The 18,185-nt window shown below is 38.3% G+C and overlaps 1 protein-coding gene across 1 annotated transcript; it reads right to left on the reverse strand.

The window, feature by feature from the left end:
- Positions 1 to 663: 663 nt before the first annotated feature.
- LOC143296010 (synaptojanin-2-binding protein-like) lies at positions 664 to 16,767 on the reverse strand. The gene is made up of 4 exons (XM_076607748.1): positions 16,571 to 16,767; positions 12,418 to 12,554; positions 7,816 to 7,929; positions 664 to 3,492 (listed from the first exon to the last, which is right to left on the reverse strand). Exons 1-4 carry the CDS (start codon positions 16,620 to 16,622, stop codon positions 3,367 to 3,369), a joined length of 429 nt encoding a protein of 142 aa, XP_076463863.1. The 5' UTR covers positions 16,623 to 16,767; the 3' UTR covers positions 664 to 3,366.
- Between the last annotated feature and the right edge of the window lie 1,418 nt (positions 16,768 to 18,185).

An 18,185-nucleotide genomic window follows, 5' to 3' on the forward strand; every position in this document is an offset into this window, starting at 1 on the left:
ATTGACAAATCATCAGTGTGTGTAAATTTTGAATGGAAAACATTGATACTTACATCCTCTCAATGTATGATTAGGAGGAAGTTTTCTATTTGGCCCCAACTATCTCATTATGTTACTGATTAGTTTGCAAGTTTTCAGTTCATAATTCCAAAATGAGTTTTTTGGCGATTTTATTTCTTACCCATACAAATGGGTCGTCTGTGGGGAAAATCAGGGGAGCTGACCGGCAATACTGAGTGAGTTAACTTTGTTCCATACCTCATCAGATTATATAACTTTTATGATCAAACCTTTTATTTCTTAACCTTCACTGTGTGTCATGGATCATAAAGACTGCAAAATATTTTCAAAAGCTTTCAACATTTTTAGCAACAGGATTTACAAACTTGAAATTCCAAGCTCTTCATGGGCTTTCTTTGGGATGACTTAAAAGTGATTATCCTCAAAAACATGGTCTGTAAAACTTCACCCACATAGCTTTGTGGGTGGAGAAAGCAATTTTCTAATGTATAAATATGTGGGTCTGCTCGACCCATGATGATGAGGCAGAAAAAAAGAAAGGGAAGCTGACAGCAAGCATTGCTGCTGTGTAAAATCTGCATGTGAGCCACAAATATCTTGGCTGGAATGAGTCACAAACACACAAGTCAAAACAAATGGATGGAGTATTTGCCACTTTATTCCTCTAAACAGAGAAACGCACAGAGTACAAGTGCGCTGACAACATGTGTAAACAGTAAATCATAGTGGACTCATGTTATTTTTTGGTATGTGGCTAGTATTTACTGTCCAATGAGTCAATATTCTGTGATGATAAGTGTATGTGTGGGGAAAAAAGATTAGTTAAAACACAATATAATAAAACAAAACTTAAATTTCAATCAAATTTCTTCTGTTTGAAATCAAATAACAAATATGAAGTATTTATAGTTTCTGAACAGGTTAGCAGTTAGAAGATTAAAGGCATTATTTCCTGGTGATACAACCAAATTTATTTTCAAGGGTTTAAAAAAAAAAAAAAGATTCTGAAATGAAAACAATGATTGCCAAAGGTGGTGATAATGTGAAAGATAAATCCATCTCACATTTTAGTCCCCTGTGCATCATTATGGCAACAAAACATTACACGAAACGTCAACAAACATATTCACCCTTTCAGATAAAATTATGAATGCATATGTATCCTCAACATTTTGCTTTTTTTTCTGGCATGTAGTGGACTGCCATTTCATACCGCCATCAGAAATAAAAACTGGAAAGTGGTAGAGTCTAAAATAAAAACAGATGCACCATGAACTAACATTTCTCAATAAAATCCAGTAGATAATAACCAAAGACTTTCAAAAGAACCTGCATTCTTTCTTGGTTTTGTGTGTGTGTGTGTGTGTGTGTGAATGTGTGTTTTCTTGTTATTGTTCATTTATAAATGCTCCTGTGAAGTGTACCTCTGAAATATGGATGTCGTTTACAGTTAACTGAATAACGTGCAGGCTTGATCTGTGTGTATCTATGCTCATTCATTTCAGTTTCAAATGATGGTTATCCACTAATTATAAGATGAATAAGTATAAAAATTATCAAAGAGAAAAGCAATTCAAATTGTGCAATCCCCACCCATTCCCCTCATACAATCCAATGAAAAGCATAATCCCAATACACCAATTCCACTGCTATAAGCAGAGCCTACAACTCACTAAACCTGCTGGGAGAGCAATAACAGTTGCAATATTTATAAATCCTGATAATTGAACAACATACATGGTCATGTTATCAAATAATCCCATTACCAATAGTTTACGTTCCTGTTTAATGTTGAACAATCCAAATGCCACAATTCAACACACCTTCACTCTTACCCTTTACGAGATACTTTGGTTCCAAACAGCAAAGTTCTGTAATGATAAAGTCTTAACACATCTGAATGTGATGGTTTTAAACAGCAAAGTCTGCACGAATGGGATCTTGAAAAGAAAACTTGTTTCACACCTTATTAACATTTGTATTTTCGCATCAGCTGCAGTCTAACATTGAATGAATGATGTTCCATACCAACAGTGATTCATCTTACATACTGTGCGGCATGTCTCGGATCCAAATTGTATCAGCTGTATGGCAGTGTATGTCTTCACCCCTTCCTCCCTGTAACCCTATCACAGGGAAGATAAAGCCAAGAAAAGCAATTCCATCAGTTGGTTATGGTCTATTTTATTCACCACTTTTTATTATTATTATAATATGATAGTTGGAAATGCTATGTGAAAAAAGAAGCAGTGCATGCTAAAACCTACAGGATGAAAACTGTTTTATTATGCAAAGAACATCCACACATATTTTTGTCTTCTGCTCAGAAGGAGAAAAAATGGCTGTTTTCAGTATCACATTCTTAATAAACGTGGATACATATATTTCTCAAAGAAATTAAACATGACACAACATTCATAAACTCACTTTCAAGTCCACACACTGCATGTTTTAACACACTTTCCTCCCTTAATGTAATGTAGCCAAGAAAGAAATATTAGATTCAGCAGCATGGTAAAAAAAACCCAAAAAAACACACACACCAAAAAACAGAGAAATGTAAACAGATCACCAGGTACATGTGGTTTTCTCTCTGTGACAGACATCCCCTCTGCTTCACCAGAAGGAAACTCCAAGAGATATGTAGTGGGCTGAAAAAACTGGTCACATCAATGCAGGACAGGCACAAGAGCATGCTCGTTTCCAGAAGTCTCTCTCAAAAGTCTTGCACTGGACAGGCACACATGTAATCACACATTTGCTTTAATCTCTTTTTCATTCCTGCACCATTAGCACACACACTGAAGCATACATGAGCTCTACCCTACACATTGTTTTCCACACAACCTGTTCTAACTACTGATATTTAACAGTCAACACGCCTTCCTGGGATGGCCTGTTTCAGTGAGCAAACACATTCAGAATCAGCTCTATTGTGGATGGAAATTAAGAGGCTGGTCTGACCATGTCCAAGACATTGGTGTGATCTTAAGATAATTTCCATGTAAAAATACCTCATTCAACTATGATATGCAAACTGTTTTCTGCATACAAACTTTTTGCTTTTATCAGATAAGAATAGGAAGAAAAGTTGACGCAACAAGAATAGGAAGAAAAGTTGAAGCAACTAAGTTAATGAATTAAAAACTGGAGTCGGCTTAAAGTAGCCTTTTCTGAGCATCTTGTTCCTGAAGCAGTTTCGATGATAAACAGATGGAGGACACAGGGGCAAAACACAAGACCAATCCAGAGCTCTCCACAGCTACAAGTACACAACCACTACCACAACCAGCAGAGTATGGGTCAGAGTTGACTCTGAGTGCTGCCAGAGGAAGAGATTAGACATCAGGCCTCTGCTTGTTGCCGATGAAGGATGAACGCTCCCAGCCCTGCCACTGCCAGAATGGACAGGGCCAGCACAATCAGTTTCACGTTCTTGTTGTCATCTGCCTGCTTCGGTTGCATGTTTTTCTGAGGAAAAACAAAAAACAAACAGTCGCATCAGAGATAAATCAACAAATTAATCACATGGGGGTGAACTCGGCTCAAATGGCAACAGCCAGGGTTCTTACACTTTAACTGGCTGTATAATTAGAGGCATTCATTTCATACCTGGTCCATTAGCACCATGTGGTAGCTAACATGAAACTGTAGCCTTGTGTGAAGTTAGGGGCCAAAATCTGAACAGTCACGATAGCTACAGGACTTTTTTGAGTGGTGGGGAAGAGACAAAAAAAAGTGGAAGCGTCCACTCAAGCATCAAACTATCATGCTCTTAAAATATGGGCAGTTTGTGACAGAAAAGTGTGACAGTGTGTTGACAATGACAGAACAGCAGACTTCAAGCAGACCATTCTCAGTGCCAGAAACTTTTGTCACCTTTCCTATTTCTTTTGACTGACATCATGACAAAATTGCCAGTATGGGAGATGTGCACACTTTATACATTAACATGAATAATAGTAATCTAATGTGTGCTGTTGCACCAGGTCTTCTACCCCAGACATGATTTTTCCTTCAACTTTTTGTTCTTCATTTACAATACAAATGTGTTTACATACGTGTACATGACAATATCACTTCTCCCCATGTGAAGATGGTTGCTGTCATATGTGTGTTTGAACCATTTCTGAACAGCCTCAAAGCTCGCTGTTGTTGTGTCTTAAACTTTTAATTTTGCCTCAGAGGCAATGCTTTAAGGGATTCTGTGACCAGCCTGGCTATCACTGACCTGTTCCACATCTTCTCACTCTTCTTTTTGCAGAGCTATTCTTGTGTGTTTGGCTGAGTGTGTGTAAAGAAAGGTGTATTTCAGTTGTGGCAGTAAAAAAGAATGTTTGTATGTTCTAAAAGATCCTATCTTACTACTATTAACTAGTGATTAGTCATCACAGGCAAAACGTCAGAATACACCTCATTTATTTCCATACTGTTTTCATGGCACTTTTCTTCTAAACATGTTGACAGGTGAGTGAGAGTGTGGGTGCAGGAAGTGTGGAATGGATGGATGAGAGAAAAAAGCATAACAAATAAAAAGAAAGTCAATCTTTGAATTTACCTGGAAGCTGTTAAGACAAACAACTAAAAACCTACACAATCTGACAGTGATAACACATCAGTGACTTGAAACTGAAACTGAAACTGAACCAGAACAGTCTGAACACTGTTTGATAAAATAAATAAATAAATAAATCATTCTTACATCTCAGCATTTCATTTTTTCCTGGATTACTTGCACAATGGTGCCTTTCTTATCTTCAAAGCTGTCCTGAATATAGCTATTTTGAAAATATATACAATACTAAACAATGCCGTGGACAAAGTGTACTGCAATTTCATAAAACTCTTGTTTTTCACACAACATCAGTCAGGTGCTGTACCATGAAAATGTCCATTCCATAACAATACCACTTCCACAGTATTGTTGTTAAACCCAAATTTAGGATACATGATGACTGAAGCAGAAGCAGCTGAGTGATACTGCAAGATGATTTTTTTCATTTGATTGTGTTCTTCAAGCCCTATTCTTGGGCCCTGTATAGGGTTTACCACAGGATTATAGACAAGACAAAACAAAAATTAAGGAATTTGATTCCCTACAACAATCCATCTTTAAAAAAATAAAAATAAAAAAACCCCAAGAGGCAAAGCCTTCAAGACTTACTTGTGCTTCACACTTTATCCAGTAAAGGAATCATGAGGAGAAAAAAAGAGATAAAAAAATTGTTAAAAAGTGTTCTGTATTAAACATGATAATTATATAAAATATGCTTGGGGGGGAAGGGCATATGAGTGGGATTGAACCATGCATGTTCAGTTCCGAAGCAAGCTGACTCATCCCCACTGCTGCAGTGCATCTGATGACATTTGCCTAAATTTAATATTTAAAGCAATGTTGTTGTTTTCTTCTTTGTGCGATAAATAAACGTCATTGTACTGGACGTAATAACACTGCTTAAAACATGTTTTGTGTGTGTTTTATCATATCTCAATTATTCTTATATTTCGGCGGTAGAGGAGACGTTGTCATCACTTCAAGCACATCACAACACATGGTAGACCTCTAGGTCTGCACGAACCAGTCTACAACGGGCTGAAAGAAACAATCAATTCAATTTTTCTTTAATGTTCATTCCAGTTAATTCAGTGTCCACTTTATAATATTTATATGCAGTAAACACATTGATGGCATAGTCACTTTGTTCACACAAGTGAGTAAAAAAAAAAAAAAAAAAAAAAAAAGGGGGGGGGGGGGGGGGGGGGGTTGGGGAGTAAATAATGGTAAAATAGTTTTGAACATTCAAACATTTATCATATGCATGTGCATATGTACAACTATGTACAGGCAAATTTTGCTTGAATCATTTCCAGTCCATTTGTCCCCAATATGTCCACAATGCAGAGAAGAGTACAGGTGGTACTGCACTGCCCTCACCAAAGTGAAAAGCAGAAAAGCATTTACGCCAGATGGCTATTCAGAAGCATTCCCATGCTTACTGAAACTGTTATTCTCATGGTTATTGTATTTTCTCTACTATAGCTGTCACCACCCCTTCAAAAATCTGGAATTACTGGACCAGAAATGTAAGTGCCAGTAGCTCCTCATGAACTTTATATGTAATTCATATTTTTACCTGCTCTTCTGTATGACTGTCAGTAACTTAACTGTTGTCTCTAACTTAACGATTGTTTCCTCTAAAAATTGAGTGTGACTATGATGGGGTGGTTTAATATACACTTTTAAAAAAACCCAACCCACATAAATACACAGTTATTCAAAGTGTCACCATAAGCCCCAGAAAACCAAGCTATGATTTGCCTTTTCTTTCCTTAGTTTGATTTGAATCATTGTGAAAAATCATCCAGCCCCAAAGCACAAGATGAAACTTACCTTGACCATGTCATTCTTTAAACCATTCTGAAAGTTAATGTCAGAGGTGGGTTGATACTAAGCAAAAAACAAACAACTTTTTACAACCTTGGAAGTAGAACTTCGAGGCAATTACTCTTCATCAAATCAATAGTGCTCAGGTACACCTGTTCATGGATCTACTTTAAAAAAGAAAAAGAAAGCATAACAAACAAACATACACACAAAAAGAAACAAAACAGCATGTCACAAACTCAGATTATGCAAACCAGTCACCACAATGGTGGTACAGCAACAAAACACACTATTCAAAATGTTAGAACTACAACAGCTGAAATCATTCAATCCTAGTTCAACAGGTGGTTTGCTTTTTGTTGCCCCCACCATGTGACTGGTTTCAGTGGCGTTACTCTCATGCTGCTCTTCCCTGTCCTCAACACATAGCCACACCCAGCTTTGTCTGCAGCAGTCCCACCATCTCCAGTCCACAGGGAACTATCCATGTTTAGGCACCAGGTTACACACCAAAGGAGACCCTGCACTGCTGCTGAGTCTCTTCAGAGGTTTTCAACAGTGCTTGTTCTGATCCATCCTAAGCAGGACATCACCTGGTAATCCCCCTACTGATGACAACAACTGCCTGGTTTTGGAACTAGACTGAGAGAGTGTCACCACCTGAACAGAGCCGCCACCACATCCCTCCAACAACAGTCACCTATTAATCTACAGACTCACCACAGACACCAAAGTGGACAAAAACTCGAAACTGAGGTCACCATGACAGCAGGACATAAAAGACTATAGAAATGACTTTTTTTTCCTTCTATATTTGACAACTGATGATGAAGATGCTGATGCCTATGCTATGGAGTTCCAATTAGGTTTCAGACTATGTGACTAAGCTATGCTGTATGCTTCCTTTCATTTTGTATCTTGGCATCAACCAGACACAAGAAATACATAGACACCTGCAGCGAGTTGATCAGGAAATACGAGCAGCACCCCCACAGACACAACCACCAAGTGGATGACTCTCTAGTGTTGTTCCTGGTGCATTAACTGATTAAGCCTGAACACACTCAACTCTGGTACCAAAAGAGCCCTATCTCTTGTGGGCACCAAACCCACATCCTCCCAGTTGCCAGTCAGCGATGCTAACCACTTCACCATGGGTGGTGTATGATTTCATGTTTGATTTTCAAAAGAACACAAAATTTTTAACTGATTAGATTTTCAGTGGTGAAAATTTAACTGCACAAAACAGTAAAACTTATGTTAATTTCAATAATTTTAAAATTTCAACCCCCCCAAAAAAACAAAAAAAACAATGACAATGCCCCATCCCTTCCACATAAAAAAAAGTGAACAAAAGATACTAGCCATTCAGGCACAGCACAGTTACTCACAGTCCTCACAGTACTCACCATGAGTTCTGCATATGCCCCATGCTGCACTTTCATGCGTACTGTGTTGCCAGCAGTGATGAATATCTGAACAGCCTCATTGTGGGTCACTCGTTCTATGTTCTTACCATTCACCTAGAACACACACACAGTCACACAGATGCATCAGTACATATATCTACATTCTGAAAGCTTCAGAATGGTACATGTTCCAGTTGATGGAAAAGCAGATAGATCAGAGCAGATGAACAGCATAACAGAGCCGAGTAGACCAGCAAATGAAAACAACATGGATTTCGATCCAGTTTCCAAAGGTGATGTCACAACTCAGAAAACAACATCATGGGTCACCAGAACCATTCTGTGCCAATCAATATGGAAGACTTTCTGTTTTCAGCATTTGGGAAATGTGTAACGTTTTCATATTCAGGATGTGTGCCTTATGATCTTTATCTCCTTACATGCTGGAAATTACAGTAGTATTCAGTTTTTGACACTCCTGGTCCACTGACCCAAAACCAGTCAAAATTCACATGGATCAGTGCTGAAGCCTTTCCCCTTGACCTGTATTTCTAATGAAAAAAAAAAGTAAGAAAATTTTTTCTGTTAGCAGAACATGGCATAAGAGTTGCTACTGAGAGCAAGTCACTCACCAATTTATGTACAGGAATCTTGTTTACATTGTCAAAGCACTGTCAACACAGCATTTAAGAGCTGATATCCGCTCTGTTTCCAGAAAAGTCTTCTAACAAAAAGAGATAAGTTCTTCAAGGCTCATGTATCACTTGCATGATACCACTTTATCAAATACAGAAATCGTCAAAATAAAAATCAGGACACTGTAAAGCACATTATCTTGCAAAAAGAACAAGAGAGGCAAGGCCTTCAAGACTCACTTGTGATACACTTTAAAAAAAAATCCAAGTTTTTATGTATTGAGTATAATGCATTTACTGTTATATTTATATTTTTTGTATTCTCTAAACTTGGCACTTTGATCTGATATTCGACCCAACAAAGGATCTGTCATTATTATCATTTTTTGTTCAAACAGGAACTTCTTTTGCTAAGCATGGAAGTTTTATTTATTGCAAACGTTTTGGTGTAGATAGCAGAACAAGGGAAATTACTCTGCTGGGGAACTTAGTTTGCTTTAAACTGATCTTTCTTATCTTAAACATTACATTTTGAAATTATACTCAATACATAAAAAGCTTGCATTTAAAAAAAAAAGTGCATCACAAGTGAGTCTTGAAGGCCTTGCCTCTCTTGTTTCAAAATGTAATGTTTAAGATGAGAAAGATCAGTTTAAAGCAAATTAACTCCACTAATATTACAGAGTAATTTCCCCTTTTTACTATCTGCACCAAAACGTTTGCAAAATAAATAAAAATTCCATGCTTAGCAAAAGAAGTTCCTGTTTGAACAAAAAATGATAATAATGACTGCTCTAGCTGTTGGGTCAGAATATCAGATCAAAGTGCCAAGTTTAGAGAATACAAAAAATATAAATATAACAGTAAATGCAGTTTGCATATAATTAGGCTTCATTCTTTATTTTTTTGTGCCAATCCCAGAAGCGCAATATTGTTTTACACAAGATGACTGGAAAGAACTGGATTTTTCCTATTTTTATGCCAAATTTGGTGTCAACTGACAAAGTAGTTGCAGAGAAAATGTCAATGTTAAAGTTTACCACGGACACACAGACACACACACACACACAGACAACCGAACACCGGGTTAAAACATAGACTCACTTTGTTTACACAAGTGAGTCAAAAATGTCATCACATGCTACTGGGACCTTGACCTTTGACCACTAACACTGACTTTTTAAAGCATTTGTTTTGGCCATAACTGGTCACTGTAACAAGTTTGATGAAGAATATATGCAAGACGCTATCTCCTATTTTTCCAGCAAGGTTTTCCTGTTACCATGTTATGTCATGTTGTGACCTTGACCTTTAACCTATAACAAGGCCAATCAATTTAGTATCAAATACCAAGTTTCATGCAAACTGGACATAAGACATGCACTTAATCTTTTTTTTATTTTTATTTTTTTTTTTTTTTTTTTTTACCTATTTTGCCAAATAATTACCTTGACCTTTGACCTCTCACCCTGTTTGCCAAACCAGAATGAAGGGGATGACTGGTAAGGTCTGATTAAATATCTATGAACCCAGCAAGTCTGATACATATTTAATTAACCACCAAAAAAAACAAAACAAATTGCAACAGAGACAACTAGACATTTCTGGTGTGTAACAATATGAACAAAACTTGCAAATAACAAGCTGAAACATCAAATTGTAGAAAACATCTTTTCAGCTCAAAGACAGCCTTTTAAAAATTTTTTTAAATTTTTTACTCCATCTTAATATCCTGACCTTATACACAATCCAGGCAGTACCAACCACATCAAAGAGGCGGTGTCAGAAATTTCCTGGTGTTCAGCATTTCAGGTGTTCTATTGTTACAAGGATAACACAGGTCCAACCAACCTCCCTCATTCTTTGAGGTGCATGTAACAATGGTTGTGCAAGCAATATACACATCGCAATTTGCCTGAAGCATTTTTAGTTGTTTTCTCTCACTGCTCAGAATAATGCTGCCATAGACATATCATCTGCTTGGTATGTTCAATCTCTGAAAGATGCTTTTTTTTTTTTTTTTTTTTTGCTGCCCCATCATCTGCACTGTTTCAGTGGCATTACTCCCACGCCGCTCATTTAGATTCCCCCATACACGGCCACACCCGGGTTCGTCCATCGCAGTTCCAGTATCGGCAGTCCACTGGGAACCATTGATGTTAGGTCGCCAGGAGGCCACACACCAGAGTAGACCCTGCACTGCTGCCGAGTCACTTCGGTGGTGTTCAGTGGTACCTGTTCTGTTTTAACGTACTTAGGACAACATCTACTAAGCCCCCTACTAACGACAATAATGGCTTAGTCACAGAGCCAGACTGAATGAGCATCCCTCCCAGAGTGGAGACCGCCGCCTAGTCCCTCAAACAACAGCCCCCCATGAATCTGCCGACACTGACGACATTGACAGGACTCACCCCAAGCACGGAAGTGGAGGGGTATCGAAACTGAGGTCACCATGAGAGCAGGTCATGAAAGGCCACAGGCTTTGAGACTATTTTGTTTATATTGATGACGATGAAGGAGGAGGAGGATGATGATGATGATGACGATGTTGCTATGGAGGTCCATTTTGGTTTGGGACTGCATGACAAGGCTGTACTCTACGCTTCCGGTCAATATGATATCCTGGTGTTAACCAGGCCCGAGAGATACAGACACTTGCAGTGCTGGTCAGGTAATTAGAGCAACACACCCAAAGACACATCCTTGAAGTGGATGACACTCGACTGTGTGGTCCCAGTCTCCCCATTTAAGCCCACAGCACACTCAACTCTGGGTAGGAGCCGGCCACGGGCTGAAAAACCCACCTCCGCTGGGATTCGAACCCGCGTCCTCCCAGCCGTCAGTATGCGACGCTAACCACTTCACCACGGCGGCTGGTGAAAGATGCACTTTTTGTTCTTGTTATTGTTCAACCTGTATCAGGTCTAAACAATGGTGATGTTGAAGCTAATCTTTTGGATATGAAGAAAATGATCCTCTGTGGTCAATATGTTTAGCAAATGAAACAGGTCTGAAACACCTCATCCCATACAAGCAGCAGCAGTGGGTGATATTAAGTGCGTAGCATGCTGGTGAAGCACTTGTGGGCTTGTCAAATCTCGCTTTCAGCTGACACCACTGGTTAACACTGTCTGACAGCATAGCCATAGCAAAAAGAAGAGCGCTTGTGTTACTGTCCTTGCCAGTACAATGCCTTACCAAGCCCTAAGCCATGCATGTTCATAGTGATAAGCATCAAGTGATCAACTGTGGGCAGCACACAAGACTTACTGGAAAATAATTCAGATATGGTTATGCCTTGGTGCCCATGAACCTGATCGCCAGAAAAGGGTTAATAATTATACTGTCTTGTGCAGCTGTGAATGCAAGGGCAGTAAACCCAACACAAATCTGGAGGAGCCCCAATTAAACAGATACACAAACAACATACAGTGGCGATAAATATTTTTTTTAACAGTAAAACACACACACACACACAGGCAAGTGGAACACAGAAAGTGCTGTACTAAGTAAAATACCAGAACTTCAGACAAGGGCTGCTGGGGTGAGAACCAGGGACCACATGGTCCCGCAACTGAAAGGCCAGAAAGGGAAGGTCATGGGCCAGTGAATCTACGTACACTAAACAACAAGAGAAATGTGTGTGGCTAGCAAGCCTAAAGAGAATGAGGCATATGCCACTCAAAGAAATCATTTGTTATTGGCAAGGTCTATCCATCAATCTGAAGCCTGGTTTTACAGACTTCACAGGAAAGCAGTCCAAACTGAGCACAAAAATATCTATTCTGACAAGAAACAGACACAGTACACTTCAATTCTACAGAACAATAGACTGAAATGAAACACAAAGCGACAAAACGTTACATTCAGAGTCAAAAAGACAGATCTGTAGGAAGAATCTGCCCTGACAGTCACTGATTCAGCAACAATTTATATCAAGTTTGGGTGTTTGCTGAACACTAACCTCCAGAATTTTATCCCCCTCTTTTAATCTGCCATCTTTGAAGGCTGCTCCATCCTCCTTGAGACGAGTGACGAAGATGCCAGAGTCTCCAGGGACATGGGGGATGTCTATACCACCTCTGATGTTGAATCCCAGACCTGAAACACCCACACTGTCCTTTGATTACAGTACAATTCCACTGTCACACAAAACTTTACAAAATCCATTGTTCTGTCATATAGTGTTGCAATCAGTCAGACGAAACATAAACCTTTTCCTACACTCTTTTCATATAATTATTTTTCATTACAATGACCCAAACATGAGACATGTAGACGTGTACATAAACAAGTAATATAATACAGTCTCTGCAAATATTTCCACTCTCTAACACAGTATGAATAGACTGAATATGGTGTCCTAATTACAGTTTCACAGTATCATGAGTATGACAGTTCAGACCTAGTCATGTCTTCTTACAAACTGTCACAGCATCCAACAGTCCAAACACCACTGTCCTGTGCTGCTTCCTTGTACTTCTGCATTGACAGGGACTGTGGAAACCAATGCCAGTGCATGGATGTATATATGCAATTAAATACAAACGGTCAAGTTGGATTGTGCAGTAAGACTGGGTTCTCTTCTTGACACCTGCAGGGTAAATAGTGTGTATTGTGTAAAAATGATGTGTTCATGCATGTGCATGTGTGAGTGTGTACATGCCTGTGTTTGTATATGAATGAATGTGTGCTGGTAGGGTAATGATATGGGTATGGGTAACTGACTTTGTGAAAGAGTAAACATTCTGAATTTTAATCTCATATTACATGCACAAAGGGGGTGAAAGAACTGTCAGCACATATGCTTACCTGTGAGATAAGATTTTTTTTTAAATCTTCTGCATGTACATACAATGAGGATGAAAGCACAGTTAGTACCCTTCATATGTATGCTGGTATGTAAGATAAGATAAAAAAAAAAAAAAGAAAGAAAAAAAAGAAAAGAAAATATCCACCCCTAGCCTTGCAGTTGCTTCTGAAATCCAAATCACAGATCTCATGACTGGCAATGGAAAGCCACTGCTTTAAGTCCAACCACAAAACTTAAAACACCCGTCACAGGGTCAATGCATCTTACAAACAGAGCTACATGTACACACTGCTCTATCACCAGAGCATTGATGGTGACAGCTGTTTCCCAGGGAGGCCAGTTCATTATCAGTTCATTAGCACAGCTGCTATCCACCAATGATTCACAGGTGCTGGAATTTGCAAACCTGTGACTTAGTTTCCCCCCCCCCTTTTCTTTAAGTCTGTGTTTGTGAGTGTGCATGAAAATGTGTGTGTGTGTGTGTGTGTTAAAATTTTGTGAATGGTCTGCATCAGACTTTTTCAAGTACCAGTAACAGAAAAATGCACATTTAGTGACCATGTTTTAATGTTGCATTAAGAATTACTACTGTATTACCATCACATTTTAATAAGATACTTAAGTACCAATGTCCTCCACAAACAGACCAATTACAAATAAGTCATAGAAATGAATGTAGAGGCACACACTGTACATAACCTGTGTGTTGTATTGTATCAACCTGATATATCACATTCACTGACTGAGCTCATGCATAGAATCTTCACGTCTTGGCATGAAGCCATCATGTGTACAGATCTATATTTTAACCTTTTTTAGTTTTTACCATTCATATATGTATTAGGAAAATGTAATTACATTTAAAAAAAAAAAAAAAAAAAATAAAAAAAATATATATATATATATATATATATATATATATAATAATATAAACATACCAGCTCTTACACATAATTTTTCCAGATTTTCTTCCTCTCATCTGCAGCCTCATGGTTTTAAACCTATTTCCATTACAAAGCTCTTCCACTGCACTACTGTGGAATAGGGGATGCAGGAATTAAGTCTAGTGCATCTTAATCTTTTTTCTTTTAATTCCTTGCTATACTGAACAAAGATACTCCATTTAATATTACCAATATTTTAATTCCAGATATCATCATTTTAATGCATTGTGTATAAATCTTTATGATGGACAATTGCAGACTGTTAAAATTTACATACTACATTTGTCACAATTTACATGCTACTTTAGTGAGAATCACAAGATAAAAAAATAAGAGGAATAATTAACAGACACACATACACACACACACTGTACACAATTACAATGCATGTGTATATATTTTTTTAAAGTTTTAACTCTGCCAGTATGCTAACAATATTATGAATATGAATGCCTCTGAACATGTGTACTGTATAAGTGTATGTGCATGCAAATGTGTCCTGTGTGAGTGTATATATGCACAATGGAATTTATGCATGTCTGCAACTGCAAGTGTGAATTTTATCAATATTTTATGGAAGTGAACAAACTATATATATGAGTGGACATGTGCATCCATACTTGTAAAAGTTACAAAGTACACAAACACACACATTGCAACAGCTAAAGGCTTACATATTAATCACACTTTTAGTTTCACCATGAGTGTGACTGTGCATTTCCCAACTCATGTACTTTCCATTTTCTTAACTTAATACCTTCAGTATCCAGAGACATATCTGCAAAAAAAACTTCACTATTTTCCCCAGGATGTACATTTATATACGATCACGCCATTTTATGATTTTTCACGGCTCTATTCTAAAGTTAATGTGTTCCAATAGCTACCAGTCAGAAAGTTTGATTAAATTGATATGTCAACTTTCATTATCCATGAAAAGCAACAGCTAGTCACCTCTGTTTGATAATTATTGATGTTACTGTCAGTACCCCTCTCAGAAACTGGGGACGACACTTTCAAAATGGTAGACAAATGAAGCCCAACCTGGCCCTGGTGGTTTGAAACAGCAGTGTGTTGCAAAAACCCTCTGTGATTTTATAACCAAAGATATTGTATATGCTGTACAAGTCACTGAAGATGGTATATTAGTGTTTGTGGTGACAGAATCTTAATAGATACTAAAATAGTTTGCTTGCCAAGAATGAAACTGAGAGAGATTATCTGCGGAGAGTGTAAAAAAAGAAGAAGAAGCAGAAAGTGGAAGAGGAGGCAAAGAATAACTTTGTGGCTGACCTTGAGCTTCACTCGAAGACAAACTGTCCCCTTCATGTGAATGCATGCACAATATCAAATATGCACGTTAAAGATCCTGTAATCCATGTCAGCTTTCAGTAGGTTATGGAAACAAGAATATACCCAGCATGCACACCCCCAAAAACAGAGTATGGCGGCCTACATGTCGGGGTAAAATAAAAAACAAAACGGTCATACATGTAAAATGTTACATGTCTGTATGAGTACATGTGTGTATGACTGAAACATGATTGAATGACATTGGAAACAAATGATGAGTGCCTTAGGCACTGAAAATAGACAATCTTGACTTGGGCAAAGAGCAGTGTACATATAAATATGATATCTACTGATCAGACAAAAAAAAAATGCACAGTACTCTGCAGTGGTATACAGACTTGGAATACTCCTGCTGATTTTTTTTTAATTTTTTTTATTTTATTGTTGTTTTCTGTTGGGGGGAGGGGGGGGGGTTCTTTATTTTGATCTAAGGTCCGGGCATTACAGGCTACTGAGGCCATCACTTTATCCAAAGGGTATAGATGCATGTTAATCTTGTCTTCATCAAGACTACTTTTCCGTAAATGGGAAGACTACTTCTCCGAGAAATGGGAAGTAAACAACTTGATTGTACAGGTGGTTTGTGGACCCCAGTGTTTTGCTTGGGTGGGTGTTTGCATTTTCAATCGGGAATGCAAGGATCAGAGGGCACATCATCTGGCAGGCATTCGTCTGGAAACAATTTTTACTTTTTTACTCCATATTTTGAGAAAAATTGCAGGAGACCATGTCCGGATTTCTGACAGTGCAATGAACCGGACTTTTCCCCCTTTCTGCCAAAACGGCTTCTTTTGATCTGGCTTATCATTACTGCAGTTTGCATTAATGCTGCTAAATACCGCTGATTAATGGCATTGGAAATACTAATAGTATTAATAATTAATTTTTCAAAAACATTTTCTGTCACACGCGAAGCGTTCGCACTTTCGACTTCAGCCAACTAACAGTTTGCAGCAGTTACCGACACTACAGTCTGATTGGACGTTGACCAACAACAACAACTTTACCTGAATCCCCCCGTTCCAGTGTGAGCTCGGAGACTGGTAAATTCAAAGACATGGTGTCTGTCGGTTGTGAAAACAAATCGTGGCGCCGACAGGTAGAATCTACCGTCACACTTCAAGCAGACACCATAAAGGGCACTCTGTGCCTCTTACAAGGAGAAGTTAGGGGGAAATTATTATGACGTCGATCTTTCATCAGTTACACGGGAGCATTTATTATTGACGTCATATGTGATTGGAGTTATCTGCCGTGTGATGGTTCTGCCTGTTCTGGCACTGCTCAAGAAATTCTTATTTATTTCTTTGGTTTTGGTTTATTTGTGTAGTTTTATTATTCATTGCTTCCGACAGTGTAGTTTGTACATTTCAGTGAGTAACTTATATTTTACTGCAAAGAAATAAGGAGGATTTCTCAGCAAGCTGTTTTTGTGTGTTCAAACACATATATATGAAGTGTAACACTTTTTTGTTCTGAAAGAAAGGGAAAGTAGCTCTTCATTATGCCATGCGAATAAGCGAATATTTTGTTTGGTGTTGTTGTTTTTTTTGTACATCTCGTGATATTCAGGATTCGTTTCACTGAGTTACCTAGCACAGTGGAAAGGACATCAAAAGCATCCATCTTCAGAGAGAGAAGGGAAAAAACTGCTTGATTTGCAAAATCAATGATTATTTTTTCTTTGGGTGGAGGGGGGCAGGGGGGATGTGTGTGTGTGAATTTTCATAAGGACAGAAAGAAGATATACATTTACAGATTTCTCAGACTGAGCAAAAAATGGAAGGTCAAAGAAATCACATAAATGGTGGGCACTGTCTATAGGCCGTCTCTAAATTGAATGTGATGAATTCTGTCATCAGCTTAGCACAGCTTGAGGAAATCAGTAATGATCACTTATTTTGATTTGAATCTCATCTCTTTTTTTTCTTTAGCTTGACACCATCATATTTGCCAGATTTATCTTATCTGGGATTATGACAGCCTTCATTATGCTGAATTAAGTCTGTGCCAATTCATTTTAGTCTACAAATAGAGGTGATTTGGGAAAGCATGACAGGGTGTATTTAGTGGTTGTGGTTCAGGAAAGCTGCTCTAAAGGGAGGTGACAAAAGATGGAATGAGGGGCAGGCAATGTTACAGTTTACAGAATGAAAGTGACCCCAAATTCATTATGACTATGACTGAAAGACATTGTTACATGCAGTTTGTGTTTCTGCCATGTTTGAGGCCTCAGCTGATCGAGCTAAAGTCAGACACATTTATTAAGGGGATAGAAGGAGAAGAAGGAAGTGGTAGGATAAGTCAGAGGACAGGTGTACACACCACTCTCTCCTTGTACCAACAGCAGGGTCTTTCAGTGAGTTGAATTGAGGTGCTTATTTCTCTAACTTTAAACAGCACTTAGCAGCACATCCAAACTTTGCAGTTATCAGCACACAGCCCCCATGGTACTGTCTTGTCCATCCGGCTCTCCCAGCCTCGTCCAAGCAAGGAAAAAGGATGAAACCACATATGTCTACCAGTTTTATCCTCTTCACCAATCCGCACCATATGCAAATTGTCTTACAACCCAGAACCTTCCCGATTGGTTGAAGTTAACTGACCAATCTGCCAATTACA

This window comes from Babylonia areolata, chromosome 21, assembly GCF_041734735.1.
Source record: "Babylonia areolata isolate BAREFJ2019XMU chromosome 21, ASM4173473v1, whole genome shotgun sequence".
Taxonomy (NCBI): domain Eukaryota; kingdom Metazoa; phylum Mollusca; class Gastropoda; order Neogastropoda; family Buccinidae; genus Babylonia; species Babylonia areolata.